The 22,538-nt window shown below is 27.8% G+C and overlaps 2 protein-coding genes across 2 annotated transcripts; both read right to left on the reverse strand.

The window, feature by feature from the left end:
- Positions 1-1,922: 1,922 nt before the first annotated feature.
- Positions 1,923-3,721, reverse strand: LOC115711279 (UDP-glycosyltransferase 73C6-like). The gene has a single exon (XM_030639619.2). It carries the CDS (start codon positions 3,696-3,698, stop codon positions 2,214-2,216), a length of 1,485 nt encoding a protein of 494 aa, XP_030495479.2. The 5' UTR covers positions 3,699-3,721; the 3' UTR covers positions 1,923-2,213.
- Positions 3,722-21,450: 17,729 nt separating this feature from the next.
- LOC133035942 (uncharacterized) lies at positions 21,451-22,260 on the reverse strand. Its single transcript, XM_061112386.1, has 2 exons — positions 22,093-22,260; positions 21,451-21,834 (listed from the first exon to the last, which is right to left on the reverse strand). Exons 1-2 carry the CDS (start codon positions 22,258-22,260, stop codon positions 21,451-21,453), a joined length of 552 nt encoding a protein of 183 aa, XP_060968369.1.
- Positions 22,261-22,538: the final 278 nt, after the last annotated feature.

Here is a 22,538-nt window from a genome sequence, read left to right on the forward strand (position 1 = left end):
ATTGTGAAGAAAGACATTCAACAAGAAGGAGTTTTAGCACTAAAGAAAGAGGGAAAGAGATCCAGGTTCAGATCTTGATAATACTCTGCGACAGAAAGGATACAAGGGCTAGATATCTGAACGAAAGGAGTCATTATATTCCGCTGCACCCAATGTAAGGTTTACTAAACTTTATATGTGTTTATTTCATCGTTTTAGAAAGTTCATATTTCGGGTGTTAATCAACATACTTGTGAGTAGATCTAAGATCCTGGTAAAATAATTTCCAACATAGACAACCATGAGTCAGGAATCTTTTTCGAGAAAATGTACATTTCAGCTTATCCGGCAAGTGCTGTTGAGTTGTCAGGAACTGTATTTCAAATGTTCTGAACTTTTAAATGTATTTTGTAATAATATTATAATGGCATGTCTTATAATAATTTAAATAGGGGATCCCCAATCGTAAAAAAGGACTATGTCATAGATTTTAAATTAGTTGGTAAAATTTTTATTAATCACAGTTTATATAACGTCTAGTTTATTATTATAAAATAGTTTATAAACACATACACGTGACGTTCCTAAGGATTAGGGCATTACACTAAGAGTCTAGAAACTGATTTTATTTTTTAACTTGATTAAGTATGTTTGTTGTCATGGTTGTTATATTTTTTGAGTTTTATTTTTGATTTTGTATTTATTTTTTTACTGATTCTAATCAGCTAGAGCTTGACAAGAAACCTAAACTAAAAGATTTATGTAATGTAACACCATTTCTGATATGAGATAACAACAAACAACCCAAATAGAAAAATCCTAAAATAATTATGACAAAAATAAATGTCATCATTACACACAAAAAATAAGATGAAAGAAACAAAGATACCTCTGCTTGAGTGAACACAAAGTTTAATTTTTGCCTTTTCTTGACACATAATGATCAAAGTTTACCATAATAGAGTGTGTGTAGTGAAATTTTTTCAGTTGTGGGTTTTTACTTTTTCAAGACTGTGGAGCTAACGACAACAAAATCAATAAAATTCTAGTATCTATAAATATACATATATTTACATATAAAATATCACCTTCATCAAAATTTAGAGCATATCAAAATTCGATAAATAATAGAAAAGATCAGTCGATATAAACTTAGAAATTAGAAATTAAATAGAAACTGATTCCATGGTTGTCGTTCAGGCAGTCTGGGGGTCTTTCGATATACCTTCTCCGTTTGGTCAAATTGTGTTTGATTGTAGGTCACTGTTCCCCTCATTACTTTTAGCCAATTTATATTTTGCTAAACAATCTGTAAATAAAGCTTCGCATTGTCTAGCTCATAGCTCTTGTTTGTATGCAGATCGTATTTTCAATAAGAGTAATGCCCTGGTGATCTTTTATCTATTGTAATGGGTGAAGCTTATTCTCAAACAAAGTTGCAATTTCTCTTTAAAAAAAATCAATGCTATTACCAAGTGTGGACTAGAAAAGAATTTTTTTTTTTTTTTTTAATAATTTTATGGCATTTTTTATTTATATACCCATATATTTAGTTTATTTGGTTAAAAAATATCAGTGGCATTAATTTTAATGTTATATTTATGTAAATTTTTTATTTATTTTTTCAAATAGTTTTGTAAATAGCCCCATAAAAAAGTTAATAACATATTGATATTAACGATTTCTTCTATGTTGCCCCGTTAGTTTTGGTGTGTAACAAACTTTATACAAAAATAAATTAAACGATGTGTCATAATTATATTAGTTTTTTTTAACAATGAATTTAATTTCATTGAAAAGAAATAAAGTTTAGTACATTGTAAAGATAAGATGATAAAATCTCTATCTAAACTCATTATTCACCCTAAGTGCGTGCACAACTAATTCATGAGCTGTTTTATTGGCCGACCAACGTACACGAATTACAGATGCCTCACGAAAATTGGACAACAAACTGGAAATATTATCTAAAAGAGAACCAAGACCATTATAAAGAGAAGATACTAGATTCAATAAAATATTAGTTAGATGTAATATGTAATACAATATTTCTACAAGGCATTTTGATTCACTTATGTTATCTTAAATTTGGAAGTGATGATTGATCTCCTCATATTTTCCTCCTCTTATTGTTGTTTGTTGATTAATACTACTGACTGGTATGTTGCAAAATGTCTTCAAATGCTATATCTTTAGTTCATCCCCCCAAGCTTTCTAACTCTTTTCTTACTCTCTTACTCTTGCAGCTGATTACTGCCTTCTTGTTGTGCAATATCTTCTAAAAACAATGTCATATTGAGGTGTGAAGATCCACCTTCATCAACAACTCTCTTTGCCATCTCCCCAAGCTTTCTAGCTCTTTCCCTTCTCTCCTTGCTTTCTTCTTCTTCATTCAACACTTCCTCTAAAGCACTCTTAAGAGTTTCCCTCTTAACCTTCACCCCAACTTTCTCCTCCTCTCCCCATTTCATTGGCTCTTCCAACCCCAAAGTTACAGCTATCTTCAAAACTTGTACAACCAGTTTCTCATTAAGAAACTGGTCAGCAAACAACGGCCAGGTAACCAAGGGAACCCCTGCAGATATTCCTTCAAGAGTTGAATTCCATCCACAATGAGTTAAGAACACTCCAACAGAAGGGTGAGATAATATTAGTACTTGTGGAGCCCAACCCCGGAGGACCAAGCCTCTTCCCTTAGTCCTGTCTTCAAATCCATCTTCCTTGATCCATTTCTCTACTTCTTCTGTAATACTAGTCCCACCTCTAATGACCCAAATAAATGGTTTGTTTGAAGCTTCCAATCCTAGCCCAAGTTCTATTAAATGTGGAAGTTGTAAATTGCATAAGCTTCCTAGGCAAGCATAGACTACAGAGACAGGTTTCCACAAATCAAGCCACTTGAGAAACTGATCATGTTCATCAACAGAAGACTTTTTACCTCTTTGAGCCTTGTCCAATACATTGTTGTTGCATAAGGAAACAGGACCAATACACCAAACTTTACCATTTTTCACATTCTTGTAGTCCTTGACAAATGCAGGCTCCAACTCTTCAAAACTATTTATAATTGTTCCATAAGACTTTTTGTCAGCATCCATAATTCTGTCATGCACCTCCTTTAGTTCTGAATTTACTGATGCAAAATGTACCTGAGCTTTCGTCATTTCAATCCGTTCGGCCAGGTAAGGGACAACAAATCGTTCTGTTTCAGAAGTTATTTTGTCAAGAACCTTTGAACTACGTATATTATGCACACACAAAATGCAGAAGCAACATCCACCATGGAAAGATATCTTTGGAATATTGAACTTTCTAGCTATACTAGCAGTCCATGTCAAAGACATGTCAGCAATTATGCAACTTGGCCTCAGCTTAAGTTCTTTAAATTTTTCCTCAACTGGCTGTTGCATCATTGAGGCTGCGTGTAAGAGTTTAGAGGCACAATCTAGAGAAGGCATCATGTCGAAATTCTCACATCCTTCGGGTAATCCCGCTTCTTTTGAAGGAAAATTAACTTTGATTAGATGGATACTAAGCCCAATTTCAATGGCTCGATCAAGAACATTTTCAAAACGTGCTGCATTTCCTGGTGTAGTGACTATGGTGATCTTGGCACCACGTTTTGCTAACATTCTTGCTATGTCGACCATCGGAATCATGTGGCCTTGTGCCATTAGAGGAAACAGGACAAAGTGAAGTTGTTTATTTTGCGTGGCCATTGAAATTCTAGTTTTTTTTTTTTTTTTTTCCTTTCTCAGTCATGTTTGTATAAATAGCTAGCTTCGAGTAACTAAGAAGTGTTTGTGTTGTAAGCCCATACGTATGCAGTGTTGGATTATGTGAAGATATAGTGCTTCACCAACTCATTCCCAAATCAATCCATGAATGTTTTGTTTCTCATTGTAACAATCAAAACTATTCGTTCTGTATACTTGGATAATTATGGGTGATATTCATGATGTTATAATAAGAGCAATAAAAGGGTATATCCTATTTATTTAATTTGTTTTATTTCAGAATTTAAGGTATATCCTATTTTGATTGTTACAATAAGAGCAATAAAAAATATATATGTTACTTTGTACCAATTGTACACAAAGTTTGTAAATTCCGAAAAATCAAAAAAAAAAAAAAAAAAAAAAAAACAAAGAAAACAAAGCTTAAGGAGAAGGAAAAAAAAAACGGATAGTTGTGAATCAGCCTGCGATCATAAATACAATCCTTAAGTGCCCGTTTGGTACGCAGGACTGGATTGGATTAGACAGGTTAATTTGTCCAATCTAGTGTTTGGGCAAGTATCCCATGCAGGTAAGATTTTCTTTTATATAGTTTTTTTTAATTTTAATTTTATTAATATATTTTAAATTCAATAAGAATTTAAATGAAAGAATTATTGCACATTTATTCATACATTTTTTTTATCAAAAACTTATTTATTAAAATTAGTAAAAATATATAATTTTGAATTATTATACATAAATTTTTAAAATTTAAAATATTATTAATTAAAGAATAATTACTTAAATTGATTCTAAGAAAAACAATATGATAATAAAATTATATATTATTTTTAAATTACTAGAAAATTTATATAAATATTTTAAAAAATTAATATTTATATTAACTTAGTGTTTAAAATAAGTAATTTTATATTATTCAAGTATTTTTATTTTACTATTTTAATTATTTATTAAATAAAAAATATGATAAAATATTTTATTATATATTTATGATATATACTTGATTATATAATGTAACGCCATAATGCTAAGGCACCCTACAGTACTTTTTCAATTATTGTGCAATCTTTGCTAATCAAAGAAGTTTCTCGAAAAACGTGTCAAATTAAAACTTTTGCATTAAATATTAAACTTTGTAATATAATAAAATATTTACAAGTGTTGGTATTCCGTTTTCAAACTTTGTAAAAATTTACGTTCCAAAATATACATTTATTTCAGGTCGCACAGCGACTATCAAAATACAATCCCCAGATGTCCCGAGACCGAACACTCCAGGTCGCGCTGCTTGACATGTACAATCCCATCTGAGCTCAGGTTCACTCCTGTTCAGCCTTTCCTTTCCTTTACCTACACATGGAAGCAGAACTGTGAGTCGACAGACTCAGTAAGAAATGCATATAACATATCACATAATTTCCGACCTGTAAATAGGCGCCCATACACATATTTACAGAGCTTAACAGATGAGTATGAACGTTCAATACTAGGGTACAACCACTATACTACATACACAACGTACCTCACCGTACGAGTGTTGGTAGGGTTTACCCCGTACCCTGAGTACCACTGAGTAATATACCACACACCTTAGCACTTTCACGTACCCGTGTTGTTATCACTGTATCATACTCACAACAACAATACTCACTATACCAATGCACTTTGTATCATATCCATACAAGTGTTGGTAGTGCAAATCACAATTTAAGCATGCATATACAAACACATATACACACATTCAGATAATCACATCACATATTATATTCAGTTCTTACCTGTTTTCTGAATTCAAGTGTGCTGGCCGACCTGAACGGAAATCTCGTGCTAGATGGATGCCCTAATCACATTTTGAAACCGGATAAGTCACATGATTAAAACCCTAATCCCGAGAAACCCCAAACCAAAACCCTAGGTTGTGCTATACTCTTAATGGGTTATTCTAACTCTGGAAATGGAGAAACACCCAACCGAGGCATCGAAATGGCAAAAAATTGAGAAAATGAAAGGCCCGGGGAACCTTGCCAAAACCGGCTAGCCGGTTTGCACCAGGTTTCCCAAAACCTCTCATTTGTTGCTCAATCTCCCACCAATTGCCATGAAACTTTCCAGAGCACCTAATAAGGGCATACACAACATTTTCCAACCAGTAATTCAAAGAATAAACCATCAACACTCAAGTTGCCATTAAAGTCCAAAGCTTTGAACTCAAAGCTCAAGGTTGCACAAAGCTCAACCAAATCAACAATATCAGCTGCTAGGAACTTAAATTAACTCAAATAAATCATAAAATTCGAACCCTAAGCATTTCAAAACCTAACAGCCACTAAACCTAGAAATCTCATATTAACCATCCATAAATTCAAGAAATAAAGAGGGATAAAACTAGAGCTCACCTTAGCTTCAAACACCCCTTGAATTCCTTGCTGCAAACTCAAAAATCACAGCCGCTTTCCCCTTGTTCTTGCTGCCTTCGAAGAGAGAGAGAGAGAGAAGAAAGAGCTTCTCTTTCAAGTTTTGCTATTTTTTTTTTTTCTAATTTTCCTTTTTCTTTTCTTTTTTGACTTTCCTAAATTGGAAAAAGGATTTGATTAAATCCTTTGCTGCCCAAAAAAAATTACTAGGTGTCATCCTCAGAATCAGCCACCTAATCCCCCCTTAAAAGACTAAAATGCCCTTTAAATCAAACTTAGGTATTTTCAAAAGCTAGGGGTAAAATGGTCAACTTCCATAACCCCGCTCAAACCCGATATTTATTTTCTCGAGGATATTTCCCACTAAGAAATAAGGTTCTAAACTTACCCATGTGATCAATCTAGCCATCCATCGCATTTTCCGTTGTCGTCGAGCAAAAATTACAAAAATAACATATTTCACATATAAGCTAAATAATACCCCTAGAGTCTAATAAAATCTCCGGAATTGATAAATTATAACTCTAATATTTATTTCTAAATATTGGGGTCCACAATTAAATTAATTCACAAATAATAATAAAATAATAAAAATTAGTGATAATTGTCTTTACTAATCCAAATTACTAAAGCGGTTATTACATATAAGATATATTATTTTATTTTATTTTATTATTTAATTATATTTATTTTTTATTTTTATTTTTTCTGTGAATTATTCATTTTTATTTATTTATTATTATATATTTTAATTTTAATTTATTAGTATATATTTTTATTTTAATTTAAGTTTTTCTTTTTCTAAAAGAAAATAAATAAAATAGTCTAGTCTATTCTTAAACCAAACGCAGGATTACGTTCAGCATAATCTAATCTTGTCCAGTCCAGTCCAATCCTGCATACCAAATAAGCCCTAAAGGAATAGGAATGCATAAAATGATGTGTGGTTAGGAGGAATAAAAACATAAAAATAATAATGAGAATGGGAATAGAATTAAGAATAAAATAAAATAAAAATTAAAATATATTAAAAAAAATTATTAATTTTTTTTCATGAATAGAATTTCTTTTCATTTTGAAATAAAATAATCATTCTACCAAAATATTAAAAAAGTTATTCTATTAGAATGACATTCCAATACTTTAATATGTAACTAAATAAGTGAATAGAATGAAGATTGTTTCTTTTTTATTATATTCTATTTTATTACCTCTAACTAAACGTCACCTAAATTACAAAGTATATATAGAAGATAAATTACGAATTTCTAATTTATCCTTGTCTTTTTTCGCATAAGGAATGAAATTATAAAAAGTTTTAGGGAAATTTACATCTAGACCACTAAAATACATCTCAATTACACAAATGAACTAGCTTTTAAAATTATCAAAATTACCGTTGTAGTTATACTGTTTTCATACTAATTAGGTTTTTTTGGTTCATAAGTTGCAGAGTTACCTCACACTACGAGGTCTAGTGTGTTTTTTGCAGTCCACGCGCTTGACACCTTATTATCTCTTTGTAATGCACATTTTCTTTTTACTTTTTGTACAATATATCTCAATACATGTATTAATTATTTTGTCCTACACACACTGACTTTTTTTTAACATTAGATATATGTAAAAAATATTTAGATTTAAAATACTTTTTTTTTTTTATATATATATGTATATTTCAAAAGATTTTTTTTGCTACACTAGTAATTATTTGATCTCAAGAATTGCACCATTGCGATCTACTCTTTAAGATAATCATTTTGATATGTGAGAAGCATATATTTTTTCGCTAGCTAGAATCAAAAGTAACATTGTAGTTTCTTAAAGATTTCTTTTTGTCAAAAATTTCATTTTATATTTAGTTTACCAACAAGTAAACAATATTCAAACTTAAACAAAATTAAATATATATAAAACAAGTTCCTAAAATTATTTTATTATTTTATCTACAGCTGTTATAAGATTGATTATAAATAAACTTATTTTATAAAATAAATTTAATAAATTTCTAAAATAACTTATGAGAAAATCAGACAGTATCTTAAGCATTATATATTTTACATTAAGATATCAATATTAAGATATTATTATATGGAGGATGTTCTGATGGTTATATATTTATTGTAACCATTATGGTTACATTTTTTAGCCATTAGATCACTATTAAATGGTTGTGATAAATTTATAAATTAAATAAAAAAAAAATAACCTGTAACCTGATATTAACTTATTAATTTATTTCCTTTTAAAACTTTAATTAAGATTAATTATATTTTAAAATTAAATTAAGTATAATTATTAATTAATTTTTTGCAATTTATTATTAAATAATGATCTTTTAGCAATTTATTTTTTTTACACTTAAATTATTTTAATTTTTATAACAAAACTCTTAATAATTTAAAATTATACACATATAATTTCATAATTAAAATTTTATTATACTTATAATATTAATTTAAAATGATTACACTTTATTATACTTCTTGTATTTCAATGTATCTTAATAATATCCTCTCTTGTATTGTTAATATTGTACTTCATCTGGGTTCTGACTATATTTGTTATCTTATTCTTGTTTAGATTTGTTTCATCATCAATTATATGTGTGCTTGAAAAGTATGTTTTTTTTTTATCGATCCAGGTTGGGTAAAATTTGATTGCAAGATAATGTGCCATAGGATGGGAGTCAATTTTAAATATTATTGTTGCTGCTAGCACTTTCTTTCTAGAACTAGTTTCCATTGATGAGTCCCTTTCAATGTAATTTTGATTAAAGATTCGGACTCAAGGCTGAATGGTATTTCATTATGTACAGGGCAAAAATGTTAAAGTTCCAATATTCCTTGTCCCAGCTACCCAAAAGGTTTGTCTCCCAAATGCAATGCTAAAATAATTGGTTGCTTAAAGTTGTCCATAAGAGGAGAGAAATTTGTCTAACACATCCTAATCTATAGGTGTGGATGGACTTCTATAGTCTTCTAAATTTTTATCAATCTACAAAAAATTTAAAAATCATTCCAAACAGCTACATCAAGATTAATCCATTCATGGCTAACATCTTCAGTGTCTTGCTCAATTCCACTGTTACTCATGTCAGAGACATCTTCTTCACATTTCTTTTTCACAAAACTCATGAAATGAAAAAATTATCTTCATCTTCGGACAAATTCGCTATAGGTTCTATATTTTCGTTGTCAATCGTTTTCGATATAAGTGTGGTGGAGAGTGAATGAAAGAGGATAATTGCGAGTAAGACTTTAGTTAATTAGAATTTAAAATTAAAAAAATAAAAATCAAGACTTTAAAGATTAATTAGGTGTTAATTAAGTGTCAATATAATATCATCATGTTTTTTAATTATAAGGACACATCTTGCAAAAAAAAGAAGCAGGGTGTGTTCTTGTAAAAAAATTCATTATAAGGACAAAATTTTAATTTATATAAAAATAATGTTTAATTTTTGTAAAAAATAAATTGTAAATATTATAATTAAATAGTTTTATTATTAGAATAATTAAGCTAAGGGATTTATATATAAATAAAAAAAATTATTTATAAATTTTAATTGCTAAAAAAAGTGTTCTTAAATATTTATTTAATTACTTAAAAAATAGTTAATTATAGTTAATTAATTCTAAAAATGAAATTTTTACCTATTGTTAACCTTCTATTACAGGTAAAAAAAAAATGTAACCATTGAATAGTCAACCATCATTATATAGCTTTAAAATAATTAATTGGTAATTAATTTAGATAATTAAAATGTTTTTGTGTTTATTTTTTTTTTTTGAAAAGAAATTTCTTTTTGTGTTAAAAAATTTATTGAGATATACTCTTCAATAATTTTAAAAATAATATTGTCGTAATCTACTCTTCAATGTGAACATTTCAAGATGTGAAAATACATATTGTTTTTTGCTATTTCTAGAATAAAAAAACCATTAAGTTACTCATAATACCAATTATAAACTGATTAGTTGCTGTTTTTTTTTTTTTTGTTATACTGATTAATGTATCTTAAAACATATTAAGATAGCATATTAATGTATCTTAGTTGGGCATATAATAAAAATAAGTTTTGTAAACTTAAGAAGAATCTACACACCAAATGAAATACAAAACAATTAGCTTACACATAATTCAAAACTCGGGTGACTATGTTTTTGCCTAAGAAATTGAGTTTTAAAGATAGGGATTGATTTTATGGATTGTAATAATATAAATACAATTTTTGTATAGATTAAAATCATTGAGGCTCTTTTTTTGGAGTGCTCTTAGGTTGTAAAGTGGTTTGTGCAATATAACTTTCTGATTCCTCAAAAAAAAAATATATACATATAAAACAATTTTATACACATTAAATAAAAAAACTAACATTTCATAAATAAGTTACTAATTAATTACCTTTCATATATCTCATATATATGATATTGATATAATATTGTAAACTAGATGTATTTTAAAATACATTATTATACATAGGGATTAGTATACGAAACAAAGAATAATATAATTTTGTTAATATAACTTTAATAATTTGCAAACATAACTTTTTATTGTTACTTGAAATTAGTTTTCAAGATACTAAGCATACTGTTAAAGTAATTAGTTGATAATAGCATGCCTTAAAATTTTTATACTTTTTGTTGCCTTCATATCAAGTTAGATGTTCACAATCAACATTTTTTTTAAAGCTGATATGTTTACAATTATTAATGGGGTTTATGATTTTCTTTTATTTTCAAAATAAATATTGAATATATTCATGATACTGGTTTACAAAACTGATATACAAAAGAAACATAGATTATATAAAGTAATTGATACAGAAAACATACTATTAGTTAAGTTAATAAATCTATTAGTTTATTTTTGCATATTGAAACAAATTTTATTTTTCTATTGGAACAACAATTTATTTCATTTCATATATAGCCTACAATTATATATGTTAATAAATCTACTAGTTATCGTTTGTTGGGGGAATAACATTTTATTTTTTTCAATACCGAGTAAACCATAATCAAACATAATGATATACGCCAAGAAACCCATTAGTCTATTTTTTGTGTATATAGGAACAACAATTTATTTTTTATTTCAAACGCAGTGTGTGCCTATAAAATAACAAACTAATTAGTCTATTTTTTTTTTTTTTCAAGTTGAGATATCAAATCTGGTTGTATACAAAGTACATTATTGTAAATGTCTTATATAGTAAACCTGAATAACAATATATGCACTTGTCAAAGATTTGAATATGATGAAATTCCTTGGTCCTAAGTTTATTTGGTATATATGCATATACTCATATGTGCCAAATAAACTTATTACTTTATTTTGACATATTGAAATATATTTTCATTCTTTGTTTACACAGTAGCCTTTTTGTATAGCCTATCATCGTATATGCTAATAAATCTATTAGTTTATTTTAGCATACTGGAAACAAATTTTTATTTTTCTTTTTGTATATTGGAATAATAATTCAGTTCATTTCATATAGTCTACCATTATATATGTCAATAAATTTAGTAGATTCTATTTGTTGGAACAACATTTTATTTTTTTCAATACATAGTAAACTATAATCAAACATATGGCAATAAACTTATTAGTCAATTTTTCATATATATTGTAACAACAATTTATTTTTTATTTCAAACACAATGTGTGCCTATAAAATAACAAATTAATTAGTCTATTCTTTTTTAGGTCGAGACATCAAATCAAATTTAATTGTATACAAAATATATGACTGTAACATGTTTTACATAGTAAATTTGGATAACAATCTATATATTTGTCAAAGATTTGAATATGATTAAATGTCTTGGTCACATGAAATGCATTACTCATAAGTTTATTTGACATATATCCCAAATAAACTTATTAGTTTATTTTAGCATATTGAAACAAATTTTTATTCTTTGTTTACATAACAGCCTTTTTGTACAGCCTACAATCGTATGTACTAATAAATCTATTAGTTTATTTTGGCATATTGAATTAAATTTTTATTTTTATTTTTGTATATTGAAACATTAATTCATTTCATTTCATATAGCCTACAATTATATACATCAATGAACCTATTAGTTTCTGTTTATTGGAACAACATTTTACTTTTTTCAATACAGAGTAAACTATAATCAAACATAATGATATACGCCAATAAACCTATTAATTTATTTTTCGTATATTAGAACAACAATATATGTTTTTGTTTCAAACACAATCTATCATCATGCATGCCTATGAAACAACAAACTACTAATTAGTCTATTTTTTTAGGTCAAGACATCAAATCTATTTGTATACAAAGTACATGACTATAACATGTCTTACATAGTAAACTTAGATAACAATATATACACTAACCCTGCTATTGACAGCCAAAACTACAAAATTCCTATTATGGTTTTTTTGAGTCATTGAATTACTATTAGTTGTGATTAATTTGAAAATTAATAGAAAATAAATAATAAATAACTTATAACCTGTAATTTATTTCCTTATAAAAGTTTAATTAAGATTAATTATATTTTAAAATTAAATTAATTATAATTATTAATTAATTTTTTGTAATTTATTACTTTTAACATTTTTTTTTGCACTTAAATTATTTAAAATTTTTGTAGCAAAACTTTATAATTTAAAATTATACACAAATAATTTCATAATTTAAATTTTATTATACTTGTAATCTTAATTTAAAATTATTTAATTATTTAATTTTTTATTTAAATATTTAAAAAATAAAAAGTGAAATAAGTTAAAGAATTTTCTAGAAAAAAATGGCTACACTCGTTGAAGAATTAAATATTTAAAATAGCTCGCGATTTCTTTCCTTTTCTCAAAATCTACAAAAGCGCCTATAGTGTGCATAAGACGATGTGTCATTATCAGGTACATAACGATTCTATTTTGGAGTTGTTTTGCAACTTATTGCTTGTTCTAATTGGTCGTATAGTTTTTTTATTTGTGTTCATAAACATCCAATAAAATATTTTGTGATAGCCATGGAGTTGGTGGATAATTGAAATATTCAAAAAAGTATTTGAACTTTATAAAAAGTGGTCACTTTCTTTTTAGAGTATTCTCATAGTGTTGTAGAGAAAATAATTTGTTGTTGGGCAAAGTCCTTTGAATCTTGTCTGACCCTTGAGTTGTCCAACAAATTCCTTTGAGAATTGAAGCCTACTTGGAAAAAGTCAACTACAGCTTCACAAAAGTTTTACCTCATAATATGTCAGTAAGTAGTATTTAAAAAAATAACAAACAAACTTTTTTGGCAAGGTACAAATCTTGAATCAAATCAAGTACACTATATTGAGAAAATGTCTTTATAATAAGATTTTATGTATTTCAATATATATTTGAGTTAATCTTAAAGTTAGCATAAAGCATGAAGAAGATAATGTGAGAGTGATGGTTCAACTACATATTGTGCTTAGAAAATATTTTGTCTAGACATATGATGTGAGAAAGATATATACTCAATAATCTTTATATACATAAATAAATTCAAAGTAACATCATTTCAAATTATGGTCAAGTGAAAACTTGACAAATCTTTCAAACTATAAAAGATTTAGTAAGAATCACATCTAGCTAGGAGATAAGACTAAGTTACAGAATAGATTAACTATTAATGATAAACTAGGCAATGAATGTATGTATTAAGTTTAAAAGGAGAAAAAAAGGAGATGTTAGAAAGTTAAAATTATATCGATGCATAGATATACAAATTTTGTTATCGATTGACTAGCTTGAGGCCTCATACTTAGTTCATTTAATTGTAAAAAAATAATTAAATATCATTTAAGAATAATTAATTATTTAAAAATTTATTATAAAAAGAGAATTTTAATTTGTGTAAAAAGAAATTTAATTTTTATAAAAAAAATAAAATTTTATTATAAATATTATAATTAAATGGCTTAATTGTTAAAATAATTATAAATATAAATAAAAAATTATTTATAAATATTAATGGCTAAAAGAAGTCTTGTTAAATATTTAATTCATTATTTTAAGAAAATAGTTAATTACAATTAATCATTTTAAGAAAATAGTTAATTATAATTAACTAATTATAAAAAAATAAATATTTTACGGATAAGCACCCAAATTTTAGTTAGATGAATGAAAATATAAGAATGAGAATTAAAAATAGGAAAAGAATAGAATTTAAAATTCATAAATAAAATTAATTAAAAAAAATATATATTAATTTTTTTTTCTCATAGGCAACCAAACAAAAAGAGAATAAAATTTAATGTGCAACCAAATAAAAATAAAATAAAAATTATTTCATTTTTATTTCTTTCTATTTCATTACTTCTAACCAAACCCCCTAAATGACTAATAATAATAATAATAATAATAATAATAATAATAGAATTTTGTTGCTTACTAATTTTGGTGATTGGTTTTTTGAATTAATTCTTGTTCTTCTTCTGCTGCAAGTATTTTGTTCTCAATGGCATGGAAAGTACGGAGAGCAAAAAAAGGTAACGAAATGAGTGGTGCAATGATAAAAATGATCAGAGTTAAAGCCAAAATACATTCAGGACCTTCCGGGATTACTTCCACATTGCGCTTCAATATATTTACAAAAAAGGTTATGTGATAATGAATCCCAAAACAACAAATTAATACAAATGGGGAAATCCACCACTTCAACTCATCTGTATCATTTGTTGTTGTTGTTGTTGTTCTTCTTCTTCTTTCTTTGATCAAAATCTCGAAACTCACTAGAATAGCGTAACAAAATGTGAATATCATCACCATGCAATAACAAATGCTAAGAAAATCAGATGTTGGTACAACTACTACTATCGATGATGACGATGACAACAACGACGACGACGACGGCAACGACGAATTGCAGGAAATGGTCTTGGTGAGAAGATGCCCTAACGCTTTACGCCCTACAAAATGAATACCACACCAGCAAACGCAAACAAGACCTATTAGAACTAAATATATGTGTGCTATGTCACATATTCTAACCCCACCTTGGCCACCTTTACCTTCAATATTCTTATTATCTTCAACCCCAAGTCCTTCACCGCCACCCATATTTTTATATTGATCACGTAGTACTTTGTAAAAGTAGGGATTATTTTGATGAGAATGAAACAATTATCAATAATATTATCGACCTATATATATACCGTATTAAATTAATTAATTTGACTCAAATTAGATTTTTTTAATATATATTTTATATAGGATTATGATCAATTTAAATTTCATAAGAGTTTAGGTATACATAAATCGGGAAACAGGTAAAATAAAACTAAAATAAAGAGAAATAAATATCATTACGTACACATGGTACTGTTAAGGAAATATCTTATTCAATTTTATGTTGACTTGGTGATGATGAGGATGCAGATTCAAATTTAAAGGCCTAAATTTAAGCAACAAATTTATCTCTTTTAACTGACTTTTAGACCCTTAATAATAATAATAATAATAATAATAATAATAATAATAATTTGGGAAAGGGGAAAAAAATTAGGCTATTTACAAAAATATGGGAAAAGAAATATAAGTTATGATATATATAGCATCAAAACTTAATTATACTAAATATGGCATTCTTCTAAAAAAAAACTTTAAAATATGGGAAAACATTAGGAGGAATGCCATACAAAAACTTTAAATTGTGTTTCTCTTTTTATTTATTTATTTATTTACTTTTTCTTTTCTTTCAGAAAAAAAAATAAAACAATGTAATAAAGAAAAAAATTATTCATCTGAGGTTTTTTTATAGAAACTCAAATAATATTAAAATAATTTTATTAAAACATTAAATTAATTAACTAATTAATTCTATATATAATTAAAAATTAATTTTTGAACGAAAAAAACTAGTTACAAATACCAAAAGTCATATATAAATTTTACATGTTTCTTAGAAACTCTAAGACTTGACCTCCAAGTCACTACTAAAACTAAAATCAATACAAGACCAAATTTAAAACCAGTTACAAGTTTTCGAGAAACTCCAAGACTCGACCATCAACCCACTACACAAAACAATTACTGTCTATTAAAACAAAATATTAATTTGCCACAATAAAAGTAGAAAATAAAATGAGAACATTCGACAACATTGCTATCATCGTCGAAAAAGTCATCACTACCAAAAAGTCATTGTAGTTAGACATCGAAGTTGTCACCAATGTTGGACATTTTAGTTGTCATCGGAGTTGGACCTTTGAATTTGACAATGAAAAATTAGTAATATTTATCAGCTAATTAAAAATATGACACCGAGAAACTAGTTATGTAGATTAACTAAATTAAAAACTAAACCTTAGAACCAGTTATGTATTATAACAAAAATAATAATTTAATACAGAAACCAATTTCATATTACAATTAAAAAAAATTGAACAAACATATGAAGCCTAAAGTAATAAAAAAAAATATATTAATTATAAAAATCAGTTACTTAAAAAAGAAAAAATACATACCATAAAATAATTTTTAATGATAACTTATAAACTAAATAACAAAAATATGTTACAATAAACAACTTAGCAAAAATCTAATATAGAGAAACCAGTTACGTAAAATAATTAAATTAAAAATTAATTCACATAAACCAATTACCTAAATAACTAAAATCAAAATTAAATATAGAAACCAGTTACTTAAAAATACGCTAATAAAAAAAATAAACAATAAAAAATACAAAAACTCAAAATGATTACACAAAATAAAAATAACTTACGAACGATAAAACTACAAACATAAAACCTAAAAACAAGAAAAATGATCATAAAGGAAGAAACCAATTTCTTTTGATAAGAAAAATTACCAAAGAAGTAGCATTAACATGAGTCTCACTCTTCTTCTTGCCATGGGATTTAGAAACTGGTTTCTTTTTATCTTTCTTAATGACATTAACCAGTTTCTCATCATCAACAACGCTAGATTCGCACACTTTTTCCTAACAAATATAAAACACAATTCAATTAAAGGAAAATGCAAAAAAAAAAAAAAAAAGCTATTAAAACAAACAAAGAGATCAAAATTCATACAACTAAAAAATAAAATTTATTTAAACAATACAATACACATATCAACCAAAAAATATAAGAAAACAACAAGACATACCGAATTAGAATCTTTCACAGTAGCCTTAGTTTTAATCTTCTTTGACGCACTAGCGTCATCACTAACAGACTTCCTTTTTTTGGTTGCAACAACATCCAAGACAACCTTATCAGTTTAAAAATCATCATCATCGTCCGCTTGATGGACATTAGAAGCCTTCTTACTATGGTGTTTCTCAGTAACAAAATCTAGACCATCAACTTTAACTTCTTGTTTATCATCCTAAAAAAATAAACAAAAAAAAAAAAATAGAAAAAATTAATAAATCATAAACAAACACAAAGAAAAAGAATAACAAATTACAAAATACAAAAAACTGGTTTCACATAACATACTCAAATCAGGAACTAACATATAAAAGATAAGAACCAATTTTGGTGGAACAAAGACTTGGAAAATTTAAACAAAATACAATTAGGAAACAATAATAAAACACAAAAAAAAATGCAAAACCGGTTTCAGTAAAAATTTAAAACATACATTAAGTTTCCGGGGAGATTTCTTTGTTGCTGCTTTAATGGAAATTTCTTCTTCAACAGTAGCACCCTTAAACAAAACAAGAAAAAATCAGTTTCATCCGAAAAAATTCATAAAGGAAAAAATGAATAAACAACAAAAACCAGATTCAATAAAAACATAGAACATACTTTAGATTTATGTGGATATTTCCTCGTTTGAACTTTAACAGTATTTTCTTCTTCAACAGAAGCATCCTAATAAAAAAAATTAAAACCAGGTTTCATGAGAATCAATAAAAATAAATCAAAATAAAACTTAAGATTAAAAACCAATTTTATTAAAAACATAAAACATACTTTAGCTTGCCGTGAAGATTTTCTTGGTCGACCTTTAGCCTTGATAGAAGTACAAAGGAAACTGTGGATTCTGATTTACTTTCCATTTGATAAAGAATCAAAATACAAAAAAAAATATTAGACACAAAGAACTTATCAATCATGATAATAAACATAAAAACCAATTTTACAAAAAACCGAAACAAATCAAACCAACAAAACCGAAAATAACACATGATTTGGGCAAAAAATAAAATGATAAAATAATAAACATTAAAACTAATTTGAAAAACAACTTAAAAAATGAAAATCATAAATATGGGCTAAAGAGGGATACTAATAATAAAGTCTACAAATGAAACTTGAATGAAAAATTAAAATAAAAATAACACATAATGAAAATGCCTAAAAATAAACAAACAATGAACACAAAAAATTCTAAAAATCAAAACTACCTAAATCAACAAATAAAACACAAATTAAAAATTAGTTTCTAGTACTTACTAAAAGTTTATACCTAATACCAACACAAATCATACCCAAAACAAAAAAGAAGTTAAAAAAGACATCTGTTTTCTGCTACACTTCCATTCATAGCATTTATTTACCCTCCCTAGTGTATGTGTTGATAAATTTTCTGCTACACTATAGCATTTATTTACCCTCCTTTTCATCTGTTTTTTCTTACTTTTTCTCATATATTTTATGCATAATGGTAGCCATCTGACTAAATATCCTTACAAGTGATGATTTTGCAACAAATGTTGTATTTGGTCAAACAAGTCTGGGTAATGCTGATGAGCTTTGGTGTTCCTCCAAAGATATTACTAACAGCCCAGACAAATCCTTCCCCATTTCTTCTAAGTTGCTCAATCTGAGCCCAAAAATAGTAAGTAATACATCTCAGCAGTTGGAAATAAAGACAAAAGTTGTGCAAGAAGATGACCTGTGTAGCCCAAAAAAAATGGTTATATAAAAAAAAAAACCGATACAAAAATTTGAAAACATAAAATGACTAAAAAAACCTACAGAAACTACAAACAATCAAATATGGGCTCTTTAAACATACATTCCGAATGTATGGGCTTTAAAAACCCATAAAACATGCCTAAAGTTTAAAAAAACCATAAAAAGTGTCCAAACTAAACTATGCCGTATTTATCATAAAACATTTAAAAAAACCATACTACACGTAATTTCCACAAAAAAATTACAAAATTACTATGGGCCGACCCATTCAACATTTATACAGCCCACATACAAATATTTACAAATGTACCACATGCTCTAAACTTTAAGCCGCACGGACTGAACGATGAAGATGAACATACCTCGATCGTTTCAAAACAGCAAAACAACCAAAATGAAACTAAAATGAGGGAAATAAAACCATTAATTCTAGCGAAATCAACTGGAAAAGAAGACCTGCAATGATCTAAATAGAAATTTACAAAAAAAAAACCAGAAAAACTGGGAAGAAACTGAAATTACACAATTGTTTTCGGTTTTATTCGATCAAAACAACTCTCTCTAATATCGAAATTCAGATTCATGAAATGTAGATCTGTAACAAACAGATCTGGAGCTCCCCCGAATCCAAAACAAAGTATGATGTGAAAATTTTAAAAAAAACCTCTTGAATAATATATCTACTTTATATACAGTTACATTTTGGTTGATTACTGGTTTCCAATGTGGAATATATTTTTTTTAAAAACACAATATGAGAAAATTTGAATTAAAGGACAACAAGTTACGTATAAGTCTGTTTATTTTTTGTTTTGGTTGCCTTATAGTTGCATTATCTTTTTATGATAGTTTATATATTATGCAAGTAGCAAAACCATAATAAAACTACAAAACAACTGTAAATAAATTAAAATACAGAAAAAACTCTTTGAACATCAACATCCATGATAAATCAAATTGTAACCCATTTATGATATAAAAATGGACAGGAAACAACTAGACAAAAACATATTAAAAAAAACACATACAAAACATATTTACACTATTAAAAAACTATAAAAAAACTAATACAAACTGAGAATAGATCAAATGAAGAAACTACAATGAAAAACAATAAAATATCTGGAAAAACAAAAACATAAAAAAAAGACAACAAAATGAAACAGAAATTAAGACTAAACAAACTAAAATGAAAAACCCATAAAAAGAACAAATAAATTAAACTAAAAAATAGAAGCCCTAAAAAACCAAAGAAAACCAAACGAAATGCTAAATTGAAAAACCTAGAATAGTACAAGCGAAAAACACAAGACACACAAATGGCAAATACAAACAAATTTCAAATAGGGGCGAAACTAAAAAGAAACTAAAATCAAACCTTATACCGAAGACCAACTCCATCTTGATTATTTTTTTGAGCATCATCTTGAGGAATTTTTTCATGGGCAGCCACCTTTGATTTCTTCTTTGGAGGAGCTCGCCCACGTTTCGACAATGGAGGAGCGAAATGAGAGTCACCTCCTCAACAACAGGTTGTTTACCCTTATTCCTATTAGCTAATGATTTCAACTCCATTTTAGAATTTTTTTTTTTTTGAATAGGGGAAGGAGTTGATGAAGAACAACTTACAGCTATATCTATATATAGAATAAGAGAAAAATTAAAAGATGAAAAATGATTATGAGATTCAGTTAATGGGAGTTGAAAAAAAAAATTGAAGAACAAAGAAAAAAGAGAGAAAATAGAGTTGGGATCGTGGAGAAGGAAATATTCAGCTATGGAGGTTACTATTTAAAAAAAATTGAAAAGAAATGGAAAAAAAAAAGAAAAAAAGAGAGAGAAATGATGGGTGGTTGATTGATAGGTGTCATAGGTCAGCATGTGTACCGATGCTTTAAATGAGTGTGCATGTGGTAAAATAGTAATAAAATAAAGAAGAAGAGTAAAAAAGTTGATATAGCCGTGTAGTGATATTAGTATAATAAAGATTGCATTTTGTATTTTTGATGTGTAAAAATTTCTAATAATTTTGTGTTTTTTTTCATAAAAAAAATTGATTGTTTAATAATAATGAAATGGAATCACAATTAAAAAGAAAGAAACTCACTCATCAAATAGAAGATGTTGACTAATAACACTAGCTAGCTTGGGATAACAACACATTCTCTTCTCTCTCACCAGATGACTAACAACAACACATCTATTCACTACAACAATTACAACAATTTGAGGCGGAAGGATCTGCCAGTAATAACATTTTTTTTTAAAAAAAAATGAAAGTCATCATTTATTAAACGAAAAAATCTGTTACCAAGCTCGGTAACACAGCTCAACCGGAACAATGTCCAAATTGAAAATGCGATCATGGTGAGATATAGAGGCCCTTGCAAAGGAATGAGCTGCTATATTTGCTTATCGTTTTACAAAATAAACAGAAACATTACGCAAAGTACTTAGTAAATCCTTGCAATCACTAACAACTTGGCCAAACAAGGAAAGCATAACCACAGAGCTACGGATAGCTTGCACAACCGAAAGACAATCCGTTTCTAAAACCACACTGAGCCACGAATGATCTTTGATCCAACTCAACGCCTCCCGGACCCCAATTGCTTCGACCACCACAAGAGAGATCGAACCATGGAACAATTTTGTACCGCCCTCTACAAAAAAGTCGTTGGAATCTCTCGCCACAAACCCAACACAATAGGTAGAGTTATCATCAAACATAACCGCATCGACATTAACCTTAATATTATTACTGCTTGGAACACACCATTGCTCCACCCCATCCCCCTGAATGAAACCAGTGAACAGTAGCTCATTGTTTGAATTTTAAGCAGCACGCCATTGATTAAGGTAGTTTGTTGCAGACGCCACAATGCTTTCGACCCCCATCGCTTTGTTTTGCCAAACTTTATCATTTCTAGCATTCTAAATTGTCCAACACAAGGCCACTAACAAGCTTGAGTTATCCGAATCAAGCAAAATAAATTGGTGCATATACCAGTCCATAAACGAGACGTCCTGTTGCATTACCGTACCAATACTCACCTGATCCCATACTACTGCTGCAACTGGACAAGATAAGAGAGAGTGTCCAATGGTTTCAGGAGCCATAGAACAGACCGGACAGATAGGGTTTACATTCACTCTCTTCGATTGAAGCTGAGTCATTGTTGGAAGATATCTTTTCGCCGCACACCACAACAGATTCTTCATTTTCGGAGGGGTTTTGAGTTGCCACAGCTGTTGGAATTTATTTTACCAGGATCTTAGATCTACTCACAAGTATGTTGTTTAACACCCTAAATATGAACTTTCTAAAACGATAATTAAACACATATAAAGTTAAGAAAATCTTACATTTATGCAGCGGAATAATGTCTCCTTCCACTCAGATCTCTAACCCTTGTATCCTTTCTGTCGCAGAGTATTGTCAAGATCTGAGCCCGAATGTCCTTCTCTTTGTGTGTGATCCTTCACAGTCTTCCAATCTA

Source organism: Cannabis sativa, chromosome 3, assembly GCF_029168945.1.
Source record: "Cannabis sativa cultivar Pink pepper isolate KNU-18-1 chromosome 3, ASM2916894v1, whole genome shotgun sequence".
Lineage (NCBI taxonomy): Eukaryota > Viridiplantae > Streptophyta > Magnoliopsida > Rosales > Cannabaceae > Cannabis > Cannabis sativa.

Coding starts and splice junctions, on each gene's coding strand:
- LOC115711279 (XM_030639619.2), bottom strand. CDS start 3,698: ATGGCCACGCAAAATAAACAACTTCACTTTGTCCTGTTTCCTCTAATG.
- LOC133035942 (XM_061112386.1), bottom strand. CDS start 22,260: ATGAAGAATCTGTTGTGGTGTGCGGCGAAAAGATATCTTCCAACAATG. Junction 21,835..22,092: donor CAGCAGTAGTATGGGATCAG/GTGAGTATTGGT, acceptor GGTTTCATTCAG/GGGGATGGGGTGGAGCAATG.